This window comes from Artibeus jamaicensis, unplaced genomic scaffold (assembly GCF_021234435.1).
Source record: "Artibeus jamaicensis isolate MK-2021 breed Jamaican fruit bat unplaced genomic scaffold, CSHL_Jam_final scaffold_833, whole genome shotgun sequence".
NCBI classification, from domain to species: domain Eukaryota; kingdom Metazoa; phylum Chordata; class Mammalia; order Chiroptera; family Phyllostomidae; genus Artibeus; species Artibeus jamaicensis.
In genome coordinates, this window is record NW_026522056.1 from 4333256 (window position 1) to 4348242 (window position 14987).

At 50.7% G+C, this 14987-nt stretch overlaps 1 protein-coding gene across 8 annotated transcripts in view; it reads right to left on the minus strand.

Moving 5' to 3' along the window:
* Positions 1-3056: 3056 nt before the first annotated feature.
* The window catches only part of CSGALNACT1 (chondroitin sulfate N-acetylgalactosaminyltransferase 1), a 305921-nt gene continuing 293990 nt past the window's right edge, over positions 3057-14987 (minus strand). For all 8 annotated transcript variants that reach the window (XM_037161256.2, XM_053660022.1, XM_037161285.2 and 5 more), the window contains 2 exons: positions 7361-7442; positions 3057-4737 (listed from right to left, as the gene is read on the minus strand). In XM_037161256.2, coding sequence (XP_037017151.2) covers positions 4448-4737; positions 7361-7442 — 372 coding nt within the window. In that variant the 3' untranslated portion in view covers positions 3057-4447. The remainder of the gene's footprint in view (positions 4738-7360; positions 7443-14987) is intronic.

The window sequence follows — 14987 nt, forward strand, 5'->3', positions numbered from 1 at the left end:
AAAGTCCCCAACCAACTGGCATAAGTCCCCAAAGACTTTGGCGGCAACAGTAAAGCAGTGAGCTCGCCAAGAAAAGCAGCTTTGAGTTCAAATATGAAGCTAATCATAATACGGATCACACAAACTGCATGTTATTCCATGGGCGTTGGCCGTAAAACACACCCAACAAAGGGGCTGCCCCAGGGCTTTATCAATTCTCAGAAACAATGTCTTTTTCAAAAAGCAAATACTCCCATCTGCCCTCCCCTCCTACTCAAGGCAGCCTTTATATCTAGCGCCTTGGGCTTCCTAGGCTTCGTGGAGAGCTAACTGGCAGGTAATTACACAGCAGCTGGAGGGAGGCGCGGCCCGCTGTCCCTGGATCACTGTGTTAACAAGGCTTTGTTCGCTGTCAGGATTCTGCAGGTGAGGCTGGTGAGCAGAAAACCCGTGGGAAACCCAAGCTCCAGAGGACAGGCCCCGGACTCACCGCAGGCCAAAGCTTCCCCCACCCCCACCCCTGAGACTTTCAGGCCCTCCAGAGCTGGGACCACAGTGTGGGCCACTTTCTGGTTGGTCCTCTGGGCGAGTGCTTTGCCCTGTCTGAGCCTTGGTTTTCTGCACCTGTAAAATGGAAGTAATGATTTCCCCTACCTCAGAACGTTGGCACTGCGTCCAGAAGGTGCCTGCCTGTGCTCCTCACTTCAAAATCCTGTAATGCCCAGAGGGTCATCAACTCCGAATACTGAGTGTTGAATTTAGGGGAGAAATCATCCATTATATTTGTATTTTATGCTCCTAGTAGCCCTTCTTCAGATAGACAAATTGTTTTCAGAATGACAGCAAGAAAGGACAGCAACACGCACACGATGGTTTCGGGATCTGTGCTGTGTGACCCACGGTGGCCCTCTGATTGTAGCCACGGACGCAGGACTGGGCACGGGAGTTGGCACCGACTAACACCAGCTGAACGTGGGTACCTGCCACGTGCCTGATGTGTCCTAAGGCCATCATACATGTTTGCTCACTTAGTCTTCACAATTACCACACGACATGGAGGTGACTGCATCCGTCACCCTGAACGGGGAAACGGGTGCGGAGACACTGAGTGACTGGTTTAAGGTCATACAGTCGCAGGTGAGAGAAGTGGAGTTGCAGCCCAGGAGTCCCTCTGGGGAAGCCATGGTGCTAACTACCACACCGGACAGAACCCTCATAAGGTCAGATGGCATTGAAGACTCTCCAAACCCTTCAAACAGTGCCCTGTGACATTTTTCTTACCTGTTGAAAATTCCGAGACCCGGTTCTCTCTCCATCCCGATGTGTGTGGAGAGAAGCAGGTTGGCCACATTCGCGAATACAAAGGAGGGGCCAGAAAGTAGATGATTGGAGGCAGCGGTGTGGGGGTAGTTAACTGGCCGGGGTGGGGCGTGAAGGGCGAGAGGCTCGGGGGAGCACTGATGTGCACGTGGCCTTTGCTAACTGCCAATTTCCATGGTGTAAATACTCCCCCGGTGGTCGACTCCCAACCCCCAGTCTGCCATTCCTGAGTGAGGAGTGGGAAGAGGCGCTACAGATGCTAACAATGGGCTCTCCTGAGGCCGCATGAGGGCTCCACTGTGTGGAGGAGACCTGAGGTTCGCATCAGAGACCCCAGCTCCAGTGGGATGACGGGGGCTAGTTACCAGGTGATTTATATCTAGTATTGGGTCGGCCAAAAAGCCCGTCACGCTTTTTCCATACAATGGCTCTAAGTGGTGCTTAGTTGTTTTTAACTCCATTGAAATGATTTTGTTAGATTGTACTATGACAGCTGTCATATCAGTGTGCATTTAAAAATTTATCAAAATTGGTGAATTTTTGTGCAGCCATTTTAATATTGAAGATGGAAGAAGATACACAGCACTTTTGGCATGTTATGCTTTATCAATTCGAGAAGGGTAAAAACGCAACTGAAACACGGGAAAAAGATTTGTGCAGTGTATGAAGAAGGGACTGTGACTGATTGTCAAAAGTGGTTTTTGAAGTTTCTTGGTACTATTGACATTTTGGCCAAATAATTATTTGCTGTGGGGCTGTCTTATATATACACTGGAAGACGTTCAGCAGCACCCCTGGCCTCTACTCACTGGAAGCCAATAGCGGGAGATAGCCGACATACTCAAAATATCCAAATCAATAAAGTTACTAGTGAAAATGAAAACTGTGTCTTTTATTTTATGGAGAAAACTAAACGGGCCTTTTGGCCAACCCAATAGAATAGAGGGAGGATGCAGAGGGTGGAGGGGACCTGACACAAACCCCACACTCGAGGCTTCCTTAGCAGCATCCCTTCTTCCAAAGATGTAATGTGACTGGGTCCTTCAAGCCAAGGGCTCGCCTCCTGCTGCAAGGCCTGGCTTCTCACAGGCCACAGACTGGTACTGGTCCAAGGCCCAGAGGTTGGGGACCCCTCATCTAGGGGGAAAGAGTCCAGTGCCCCTGACTAAGTAGTCAGGTATTATCTGTTTTACTAATGCTTGCAGCACACCGATTAAAAATTGCTGCTCTCCACCAGGTGGTTCTCAGCCAGGGTTGGTTTGGCCTCACTGGGACGTTTGGCAACGATGCACTGGTTGTCAGCCCGGGTGAGAGACACTCGAGTGTCTAGTGGCTAGAGGCAAGGGATGCCACCAGATGCCCTGCGGTGCTCAGGCAGCCCCACGGCAAAGAATAGGTTAGCCCCAGGTGGCCACAGTGCCAAGGCTGAGAAACCCTGGTCTATGCACAAAGAAACTCTTCCAAACACTAAAGACATGGCATCCTTACTCCAGGAGGAAGTCATATCTACAAGTCATATTTTATTAGCCGTCCAATGCTACCTTCCATCCATGTCCTGTGTTTTAATTAAATTTTGTGAACTACCAGCACACATCAATACAATGTATTTTTGTTTTTAACACACCAACAGCTTGAATGTTCTTGAAGCTTTTAAACAAGGACTGGACTGTGAGCAAACAGAAGACAAGGAATCAGATAATTAGCTCATGCATCTGGTGCTGGCTAATAAATAATTTCCCCATGAAAGTAGAAACAACTCAATGTTAACTCCATTTATTTTTTTAAATAGTTGGAAACTGTGATAAAATGCAACTTTCAGAAGCGTCTTGGTGACTGAGTAGAACTGCTTCATTTAAAAAATAATAGTTGCATCCCCTGCACTGGGGTGGGGGACATGTAGCACGGTCTTCCATCCCACGAGACTCTGGTGGATGGAGTGATCTTTCACAAATACAGCTTCCTGCGATTCTTTTCGCGGCGGCCAGACGCCAGGAAGAGCACCCTGCTTTGAAAAGAGATTGTTTGGTTCACACGGTATATACTTTGGTTTGTTTAAACAAGGAAGAAAGTGAGCCCCAGTTCTCCTGAGGACAAATTGTGTGTTCTGACTTTTGACTAAATCAAGGTACCACCAGTTTGAAAGAGTTTCCTTTTCTGTCAAGGTAAAAAAAAAAAGTATATTTTTCTTTCCCTCCAGTGTTCAGTGGCTCCTCTTCAGAGTCGCTCATCGGGTAAAGTGTGTTTGTGTCTTTGATCCGGCAGCAGCCCCGCATGTGCCCTCCCCATGACGAAGGTCCAGCACCAGAGCCTGACAGGCCAGCGCTCGGCCTGGCCTCAGAGACGGGTATCATCTGCTGCTCTCAGCGGGAAGTTCCCATGATGCATCCAAAAGCATCTTCTTAAAGAACATGAAAGTGTACGCTAACTTGTGCTCTCTGAGTAAGGCCTGGAAATTGGTCGTTAAATAAGCAAAACATAACTCTTGAGCAAAAGGAAAGTGCATTTTTAAAATAAAATTAACAAGGGGACATAGTTAAAACTACAACAAAAAAGACGAGCAGATTATTTTTGGTTAATCTTGGGGGAAAATGACACACAGTTATTCCTTCTTTTCTAGTCCATTTGGTTTTCCTTAGTAAAGTCACAAGATCTCAATGAGGGTATCTTTGAATTTTCACATAGTCTTCTGGGCTGCCTTCTGATTTTTAGCATTCCTAGACACTGCAGCCCTACTGATATAATCATTCCAATGGGGACAAATCTGTTTCCCTTTTATTCTAATGAGTTTTTTCAAAACCGGTCTTAATTCATGAATATTTCAATGAGCATAGAAAACACAGATCTCACTTTGCTGCAAACACAGTCAAAACGTCCACATCATCAGGCTTCTAGTCGCACAATCACTCGCCTTTGTCAGATGCTGCAGAGGATGCATTTGAGCACTGTTGCAGGCCACGTGGGTGGGGGGTGTCGACTCCTGCTGCACGAAACCACACAGGCAGAAATCGGAGGCTCTCTCCTCTCGCCTGTTACTCATCAGTCAAATTCTGTTTTGCCCTTTACGAAAATCTTTTCCTTGTTGCAGCCACTTGTCAGGTTAATTGCAAAAGGAAAAATGGAACATCTCCCCAGACGCATCCCTGGGAGTTCATGTCTTTTTGCTGCTTGTCTTCTGTTTCTGTTTGCGAAGGTGAGCCTCGATCTCGTGCCGGAAGACCAGCATGCCCAGCTGCCCGTGAGAGGCCTCATTCATGGCCTTGGACTGCATGCACATCTTGTACTGCTCAGGGGTCAGCTCGTCCACGCAGCGCTTCTCGTGCCAGAGGTGGAAGAGCCCCCGCACAGGCGTCCGCACCACTATGAGGTTGCTGTGGAGGTACTTGCGATACAGGTGCACGTCCTCTCCGCCCCAGCCTTTGATGTCCAAGTCAAACCCACCTGCCAGGAGAGAACACACCACTGAGTCATGCTGGGCCCCCATCTCCTGGTCTATAGCTGCTTTCCCAAGCCACACAAGCACAGAACTTTGCAGGAAGAGAGGAAGCGTTTAGGGGAGATGTGTCTCACCGCCCCTCCAAATTACGAGTGTCCATCCATGTTAGAGAACTGAGAATTCGAGAACAGAGAAGAGCTTGATGGCAGCCAGCACCAAGTCCTGGAGATGACAAGACTGCAAACAGAATCCCCAGCGTTTTTCTGCTTTCAAGAGGTCTCAGCAATGCTAGTGAATGATCAGCCTCTGACTAAGGGCTGCAAGCAGCATCCTACCTTCAACCCGAAACCCCCAATGACAATTCATGTGCCTCTTTGCAGGTGGCCTGCTCCTGCCCTTCAAATGGAACAGACCAGAGGTGAGCAGCAGCATCTCTGTGTGAAGGAAAACCACATTCCACAGAAGCACTTTTCCTCTTGGGGACTAAAGTGGTCCCCAAAAGCTGTGTATCTACTACAAGGTACTGAAATGACTCACGTTAAAGGGGCAGCCCCAGTCAGTTCTGAAGCTCTACTCAGAAAATCTTGTTTCACATGGGGAATGGACTCTTTCTCAATGTGAGTAATGGTCCCCTAAACTCTCACCTTTGTAAGTCAAGAGGCCCCAGGTTGTTTCCTAACCTAAAGCCCACCGTGCCTCAAGCAGAACCGAAACACCCCCCCCAAAAAAAAAAACCTGGCCTCCTTTTTGTCATTGTTCCTTTCTCGCCTGGGGGACTGATCCAGCTCTTACAAGAGACAGTGAAGTGATTCTCCACACCCTTCCTCAGTCAGCTCATAGCCCCTCTGTCCCCCGCAGCCCCCACGCCATGCTGCTCGGATCAAGGCCACCCCTGGATCGAAGGGGGCTCACCGAGCACAGAGAAAACCATGTCCCACCCCGCACTGGGCCAGGTATATGAGTGATCTGTGGCCCCTCAAATGTGTGAGGGCAAAGACCATGCTGAATCAAGGGTCTGGAATTTGAGTCTGTTCTCTTCCACTTCACCTGTCTTGGACGTTGGTTTCTTTATCCTGAAATGAGGTAGATGTCACCACCCAAAGAGACAGCAATGGAAGGGGCAGCGTTCAGTGAGCTGTTACCAGTTCATGCTCCCAGCGGTCTCACCCAGCTCACTGAACAGACGGCGAGTGAGTACACGGAACGTGCGAGTTAACCCAAGATTGCGAAGAACGACTGGGGGACGGGTGTGCCCCAAAGATTCCACCCGAGGCCTACCGAGAGACAGCACCCTTTCCGGCTTGCCATTCCCATGTTTTCCAGTTACAGCTATGCCCTATCTTTAGGGAGAAAAATGTGTTATAGACCCAAATTCGATAAACATACATCGTCACAAAATAACATTTCCCTATACACAGAGCAAGGAAACAGGTTCTTGAAGTGGAAATCTCCTTTAGAAATATTTTTAAATGTGTCATTTTAGGAAGTTGATTTGCACACACAAAAAATCATTTAGGATCATTTCTTAGAGAAATCAGAGAACACCTGTGGTTCACTGCCGGTTACCTGAGGGCGCCCGCCACTCAGATACCGATATCCTGTGCTTCTCGCAGGACCTGACTTCATGTAGTTTGAGGGTTTTTTTTCTTCTTTCTAACTGATGATTTCTGTGAGCATTCAGTGGTATCTATAGACCGCCTCACCTCTGAACAAACACCCAGGCCGTACAGAGACACTCACTGATCTCAGAAAGAGAAGCGTCCAGCCTTGGGCCGCAGGGGAGCAGACTCCGGGAGGCCCTCGGGGACCGGGTGAAGGTGCGTGTCTCCACCCTGGGGAGGGCGCAACCTCCCGACTCTAGCCACCCTGATCCCGAGCCTGGACAAGGTTTCTGACCCGTGCGTCCGTTCCTAATCATGTGCCATTCACAGTTCCGGTCCCTTCAGGGGCACTCACACCCCCATGGGGAGAGAGTGTGGAGTCTCCAGGGGCCCGGCAGACTCTCTGCTCTCATCCCGGCCAGGCCACTCCCTTGCTGTGCAGCCCCTTTGCCTCTGGGAGCCCTGGTGTCCTCGGCTGAGAGTGAGGGCCGTTCCTGTCCGTGCCCTGCCAGCCTGTGTGTGTGGGTGTGTGCGCAGTGACGGCACACTCGGTCGGAGACCGGGGGACATCGGGAATCTTCACAGGTGCGGCAGAGAGAAATTAGGATCTTTTCTGATGTGTGGCTTTCCAAAGTTCCCCATGTCACCCTATTTTTCAATGGACCCCCTACGGCAGAGGCCCAGGAAGTGCTACACGGTGGGGCGCGGGGGCCAGACTGGGCTGGAAGGCGGCAGTGGGGGAACCGTTTGGAAGCCGCCTTTACTTCTCAGATGTGAGCCTTATCTGGGGTGGCTGACAGGTGCTGATGGAGATCAGAGGGGCGAACGTGCCACACACTGGCAGGCCCCCTCCTGGTCCAGCCCCAAGTCTATGACAAGAGGAATGAACTTGAACGGCCTTTCCTTAAGAAGTGGCACCACCTGCGCCCCTAGACTCTGTGGAAGCTGACCTGAGTCCCTTGCGTCCATTCCCTGGCCTGTAGGTGGCAGTAGAGATGCAGACTTGTTGCAAGTCAGTCTGTCTTACCTATATTGATGAAGTCTGACCGATACTGACATGTCATCCCAAATCCAAAGTCTCTCCAAAATCCAGTTTCCTTCTTTATGACCTGCAGGGAAAACACTGTCATTGGAGGGGGAAGGACAGAGCGGATAACAAGGAGAGATCATTCACAAACTCGTCTAAGTAATGTTCAGCAGGGAGCCTCTCCCTGGCCTGATGAACAGCCACAGCTCTGTGTGGGAAACGCAGATGGAGTTGATGCCTTGGGGACGGTTAGGAATAGCCAGCTCGCCAGTTCCAAAACAGGGCCTTGTGAGTTTTGGCACCTCCAGCTGGAATGTGTCTAGGGCACAGGCATGAAAATGCGCGCACACACACACACACACACACACACACACACACTAACCGGAGAGCAAGGTTTTGGGCGGCGCCATGGAAAAGCCACCTACGTGCCTGGCCCGATACCAGTGCCAGTGAGAATTGGAGGCCTCGGCCCCTCACACAGAGCTGGGCAGGGAGCCAGCAAAGGGCTCAGGAAGTTGAGCAAAGGGAGAGAGAACAACTCGGAATTGAGCTTCGCTGGCACGGCCCGCACACAGGGCTCCCTCGGGGAAGGAGAGGGAACCCGAGACTCCAGCCTGTGACTCCGGCTCTGCTCTTCTGCTGGAGGAAAAGGGCACTGAGAGTCCAGGTTATGAAGAAAGACTCTGTCCCTTCATCTTTAAATTGTTTTAAAACCAAACAGTCTTAGCTGCTCCAAAGCTCAGTGCGAGTGTGGCCAGGCGGCAGGGCTGCCGAGAGGCCAACCGAGCAGCGAGCAGCGACTGTCTTCAAAGGGCGAGACCTGGCCCTGCCCCATCTCTTACTTCACGAGTGAATTTCCAGTGTGCTGGCTGGAGCTGCAAGACTTTGAAAACACTGCTCTCTATATTTTTGGCTGAGGTCGTTCTGGGAATGGTTTGGGGACCTATTTTAATAGTTATTTTGCATGATTCACTTTTGTAGCTAACACAGGTGACTCCATAAAAGGAAGCTCTCTGGGGGGAGGGGCAGGGGGCCGCAGCAGGGCCGGTCCCCTTGAATTTCTGCACTTCTTGTCAGGGACAGCTGGCACTATCTGCAGCTAATGGGAAACTGTGTGTCTGGTCCCAGCCTGACCGCTGGCTGGCTTTTTTTTGCCTCAAGCAGGTCCTGCACTTCGAGGCTCTAGTTCCTTTCCTATGACTGAGGAAGTTCAGCTAAATCACCCCGAAGGCGTCTTCCAGCTCGAAGATTCGAACGGTTACCCTATTACTGCCGTTTCACCCCCTTGGAGTTTCCCTCTACCTATACCACAGGCTGAACTGTATTCAACAAATGGCTTGCAGGAGGGTTGGTGAACTTGAAAGCAATCCCATTGTCACTCCAACCTCCACAGCGATGTCGCGGGCACTAGGACAGCACGCGTCAGGACTGCCTAAGGAAATCAAGACCGAAAGAGGCGTGTCCGCTTGGGTGGTCCCCAGCACACGCGCTCCGGTTCTTCCTCGGGACGGAGGCCTGTTGTACAATAGCTCCAAGTGACAAGACAATGCCATTAGTATCAACTGGAAAGAGTTTTCAGGGCAGGAAAGTCTGGGAAAGTTTCCGGTGAGCTGGTTTTTAAAAACGGTTTCTGTTTCGTCCCTGCCATAGCAGGGACCCCATTTGTGCTGCAGCTAACGGCTCCACGGGCTTCCTGCTCGCTGGACACAGCCAACGCCCTCGGAGCCTCTGCATGACATGGAGCCACAGGGAAGCGCCAGGATCCAAACTTCAAATATTTGGCTGAGGCCTACATGGAACGTAAAAGAGGAGGCTCCAAACGAAGAAAACAGCGGGTCAGGGCTTGGGAAGAGAGACAAGGGGGACTGCGAGATGTGGCCTTCCCAGGCCCTCAGCTGGGGGCAGCGTGACAGCAACAAATGGATCTGTGAGCTGGGGGATGAGCTATATGAATACTTATTAACATTAGCTTTAAAGCTGGCAAGCCACGAAAAGCCACTGTCCGAAGAGCTCATTGGAATTTAGCCCTTGGTGGGGCCGATGTGAGAGTGCCCACAGCACAGGATGTCGGGGCAAGATGAAGGGCACTTATCAGAGTTCATTTATTGGAGCTCCACCCCCCCCCCCCCCCACTGCGCTGCTCTCCGCTGGAGTGGCGCCCCCAGCGACCGGCCCAGCGGGGAGTGAGTGCTCTCAAGTGTATGTCGGATCACAGCACGCTCCCACTTAAAGTCCTGCAGTGGTTTTAATTGCACTCTCTCTAATGCAATTAGGGTAAAATCCAGGAGGAAAGCTCCAGCCTGCAAAGGCCCCACGTGACCTGGCCCTTGCCTGCCCTCCCTGTCTCGTGTGCCCCTTACATACAGACCGCTTCTATTTTGATCCTCGAACACACCCGGCTCACAGGTCTCCACAGCTGGATACTTGCAGACCCTGTCCCTGGTTCGCCCTGTCCTGCTCACTCCTGAGCTCTGTCCAATGTCATTTCTCAGAGTTGTCCTCCAGGCCCTCCCAGCCACTGTCAACCCTCCCCACCCATGTCGCCCTCTACACCACCCCCTGGTTTACTTTCTCTATAAGCCAGACTCTCCGGATGCATCTGTTTCTGTCTGTTGGCTTCACCCACCACCACAAGCGAACACAAGCTCAGGGCCCTGGTCTTGTTCACGGCTCTGTCTGCAGCCCCCGGGTCACTGTCTCACACGTACGAGGCACTCGGTAAATACGGTAAGTCAGTTCACCTCACAGATAGGTTCTGGGACTTCAAGCAAAACAACATATAACAAAACCAGTTTTACCACAGGCTGATCGATACGAGCAGGAGTTGGGTCCCTACGGCATCTCATCAACGTCATACGGAAACAACGTTGAACAAAACACTGTTATTTAGGGATCTGCTGTCCTTCTCCAGTGAATGAATGGGGGCAGTCCCAGGGCAGAGACGACATCAAGCCAGTGGACGGAGCCGTGGTTCACCCCGGGAATCTCATCGGGGAGTGAGTGGTTCAGTGAAGGCCTAGGAATTCCAGTGGGAAAACACTCAGAACTGGGTGGCTCTGGATGCAAAAACATTTTCACCTTCCTGGGGTCTAAGCGAAGGGCCTGACGTCACAGAACCTGTGCCCCAAGCATGAGGAGTTCCGCTGTTCTGGACCAGCACTGAAAAGAGACACACCAGTGATGTCTAGGGGAGAGAGAAACCCTAACGTAAAGATTAGACTTGAAAAGGGAAAGACCTCGCCCTGACTGGTGTGGCTCAGTTGGCTGGGTGTCATCCTGCAAAGTAAAAGGTCTCTGGTTCAATTCCTGGTCAGGGCACATGTCTGGGTTGTGGGTTTGATCCCCGATTGGGGGTGCATGAGAGAGGCAACTGATCAATGTTTCTCACGTCGATGTTTCTCTCCCTCTCTTTCTCCTTCCCTTCCCTTTTCTCTAAAAATAAAGTTTTTTAAAAACTAAAATAAAAGAGAAACATCTCCTCTTTTCATCCTAAATTTCTCAATCTGTTTTCAAGTATTATCCTCATTTTAAAAAATGTCCTTCCAGGGCTGGCCTCCTCTGACCTCTCTGAAGCACCCCTTCCTCTCCCCACCTTGACCTTGGCAGAGCACTGCAGGACATGAATACACCGAAAAGGACCGTTGTCAAGCCTGCTCTCCCAGACCTGCAGCTCTGTGGGTGATTTATGTGACGGGGCGATTATCTTCTATTAGGACCAAAACAACAAGCACAAATCAGCGTCTCTCCCCAAAGACATGGGCAGGCGACCACCCTGCAGCTGCAGGGGGCGGGAGCCGGGGAGGCCAGCAGCCCCTGTCAGGTTTGTGGCGCTCACTTGGACAACTGCCCGTGAAGCAATCTGGGCCCTAAAACAAAATAAATAATGTACAGTCAGGCGGAGTAGTTCCCCTAAATCAGAGAGTCTCCCGAGAACCGGACTGGGCCTGAGCAGCCCCACGTTCACCGGAAACTCCATGGGCGTATGTGCGGCCCATGCGGCCCCCGGCCCCGAGCTGAGAAGGCTTCAGGCCCCGTTCAATGCTCTGCTGTTGCCACCCTGAAATTCCTAGTAATTTCTGAACAGGGGTCCTGCGCCTTCATCGTGCACTGGGCCCTGCCAAGTAGGCAGCCAGCCCTGTCCGTGAGCAGCAGACACCTTGAGCTTCAGGGTCTTCTGTGGCTGGATCGGGTGCCCCTGACCCTGCATTACCCCTTCCTCATCATCTGGGCCCCGAGGAGCTTAGTGAGCACACTGCACCAGATTCCGGCAGCTGCGTGTGACGGGCACGCGCCCCATGGGTAAGGCACAGTGCCGTGACAGTTTCTGTTTCCTGAGAAATAAAGTATTCTGGAGCCACAGCTTTCAAAGAATTGGGGCAGGAATGGACTCAAACGCCATCTCCTCCAAGACTTGTATTAAAGCACATTTTCGACAGGTTGTCTTCATAAAAAAAAAAAAGAAGTATCTTCTGAAGTGTACTGTGCTGGACAGGGAATGGTCCAGGCTCCCTCTGTTCCGAGGATCTGTAACCGAAGGCCAGACTCCACGCCCTCCTGGAAGCGCTCTGAGGCCACAGGGCAAGTCCACTCGGCACCCTCGCCTGTCTCCGTCACATGGGTGGCATGTGCCTTCCCGGTCCTGTCACTCAGCGGTCTGGGCAGGACACTTCTGCCTTGAGCTTCACGTTTCTCATCTGGAAATGAGCATGATAACCCCTTCACCTTGCCGAGTGACACGTGAGATAACGCAGGCACGGCGCCGGCTTATGAAAGACTGCAGAGGCCGCATCTGTTAGTGCTGCTTGTGGTACTCAGTGTCTGCTCCCCGAATGAAGGAAAACAGATAATGCCTGGGCAGCGATTTTTGTGAGTTTAAACTGAAATGCAGTTTACTGGTAAATACTTCTCAGAGGCAATTGGGAAGGTAAGGGTCTAATCAGAAAGAGGGTGAGGACCAAGCCCAGCACACCTTTCGCACACTGAACAGAGTGGCACGAAGTCATCAGAGTTAAATGGTGGGTGGACGCATGGCAGACTGAGATGTCGGGCACCGTGAGCACCGTGAGCGGTGGTGAGGAGACGGTTCTGCGGTGGGAGGACACGCAGAGACGCTGGGTAGGGCGCACACCTGGCAGCGTCTATCGAGCCAGGACCCTGAACTGGGCGCTGGGGTTTGCGAACATTTTCTCTGGGGTCGGTTTTAGTCAGTTTCTGGAGGAGAGTTGACCCCAACAAGGAATCGGGGCTGCAGTGCCGGAGCCAGCCGGGAGGCCTCCAATCTCTTGCCAGCTCTGTGTGGAGTGACGTGGCGTTGGGAGCCTGGAACAGGCCCCGGTGGGGGTACTGACACCGCGGGAAAAGGCAGACGCTATGAGTGAGGGCTCCGCCGCCCCTTTCAGGGAGTGGGGTGTTAAACATTTACCAGCACACCCCTGGCTTTATGCCATACCGGATCTTTTCATGGAATTATCTGCGTTTTGGAAACATCTCTGGCAGTGGGTGAAGGAGTGTGAAGACAGAAGCGGTGAGAGGCTGCGGCCATGGCCCCAGCCAGAACTGACAAGGCTTGAACCAGAAGTGTGAATGTTAATGATTGTTGAAATTACGGTCATTCTTTCTCAGAGAGCTGTTTCTACATTAAAGCATCAGCAAGTTTCATTTCAGGTGTAAACTCTTCCTGCATTTCCCATTAAATATTAGTATACAATACATGATTTCACTCACTATGTATTACTACTGGTTTGTACTCAGAAGTAAAAAAACAAGTAGTCTAAACACACGCAAAAGTCCTAAGTTTGATTTCTTGCTTTTGTCTGCAGACAAAATATTATCAGGTGACAGTGGCAACAGTCAGGAGAAGTAATAACTAGCCTACTGACTATGATGTCATATCTGCAGGGCTGCTGGTGAAAAAATCTTTTATTTGCATTAATAAGAAACTTTTGTTACAGTGATATTCGGGCTCTATGTTCTCCCTCCACCTGAGGTACCGATGCATTCCAGGATGCAATATCGAGAACATATGAATACATATATGCATTGTATCATTCTAGACTGAGCCGACATGAACCCTTAGTAGGAAGTATTTCCTGAGTTATCCCTCTCTAATTATTCCCTTTACTTTATACCTTCTTGGCTCCTACACATTCTAGTTCCAGTATATTAATTTCTATGGTTTTATGTCTCCCTTGGAATGTTGTCAGGTCATTTCCTTCATGTTTAAGCCTCCTCTAGATCTAAGCAAATCTATTTCCACTGCACTGGAGTAAGGAAGTCCTGAGCTCTGCTACCCGCTGGCTGTGTGATCTTGGGCAAGTCTATAAAAAAGAAGGGGTAGTGGAAATGCTCACACAACCACTCTGAGTACACAAAACTCCCCCAGTTTTCTGACTCCTTCACCTGCAGCGCCTGGCCCAGCTCTCTAGGCAGCAAGTGCTCAAGAAACGGCTTGTCTGGTAACGACCACAATCAATACCTCTCTTTTTTGAATGGAGACCCCTGCAACTCACAGACGGCTGCTGTGTCTCTCGGGACTGAATAGTCATAAATGTTGAACCCCAAAAGATCAGACTTATGTGGCCTGAGAAAGGTCAAAAATACATTTAAAAGTAAATGTTAGGACGCTGCGCCCGGGAGAAATCCGACGGGACAGGGGTCGAGGGAACACGAACTGCAGATATGTACATATCTCCTTAATTAAAAATCCAGGGACTTCCGCCAAGATGGAGGCATAGGTGGAGACACCCTGCTTTCTCACACAACCAAGTTTAGAGACAACAAAATATTAGCAACAGAAAACACAACCAGAACACAGAAAATTGAACTTTTCGGAAGTCTGATAACAATGAATTCTTCAGCCTGACCAGTAAGAGGGGCGAAACCAGCAGCTGGCGGAGCGGGGTTGCACAGGAAAACTCGGTCAGACGGACTTAGGCGCGCGGATCCCAGGTGTGGGGTTGCAACGAGCAGACCCAGTAAGCGACCCAGTGAGCAACCAGCGGACTCAGCAAGGGCGCAGGGCAGCGGGTTGACTGTGGTCTCGCATTTGTGCAAAGATAGACCAGTGAGGGAGTGGGCAGTGAGATGGAACCAAGCAGGCCCCAGCAGCGGGAAGCAGCAGAGGGGGCCGGCATTTCCCCACTCTGACCCTGCCCCACATACAGCATCAGAACCCAGGGACCTGGGCAGCCCCACCCTGGTGAACATTCAAGGCTCTGCTCCTCATACTTAACAAGTGCAAACAGACCAAAAATGGCTCAAGAAGATCTCAAAGCCCCAGAGCCCATAACTCTAAGCAACGAAGAAATAGCAAAACTTTCAGATGCATAGTTCAAAACACTGGTGATCAGGATGCTCACAGAACTGGCTGATTTTAGTCACATATTAGAGAAACATATGAAGGCTAAACTAATTGAAGTGAAGGGAATTGCACAGGAAACCAATAGTGATGAAAAGGAAACTGGGTCTCAAATCAAGGGAGTGGACCAGAAGGAAGAAAAAAATGACCAAACAGGAAAACATGAAGAAACAAGAATTTAAAAAAATGAAGAGAGGCTAAGGAACCTCCAGGACATCTTTAAACGCTCCAACATCCGAATTATAGGGGTACCAGAAGGGGGAAAGGAAC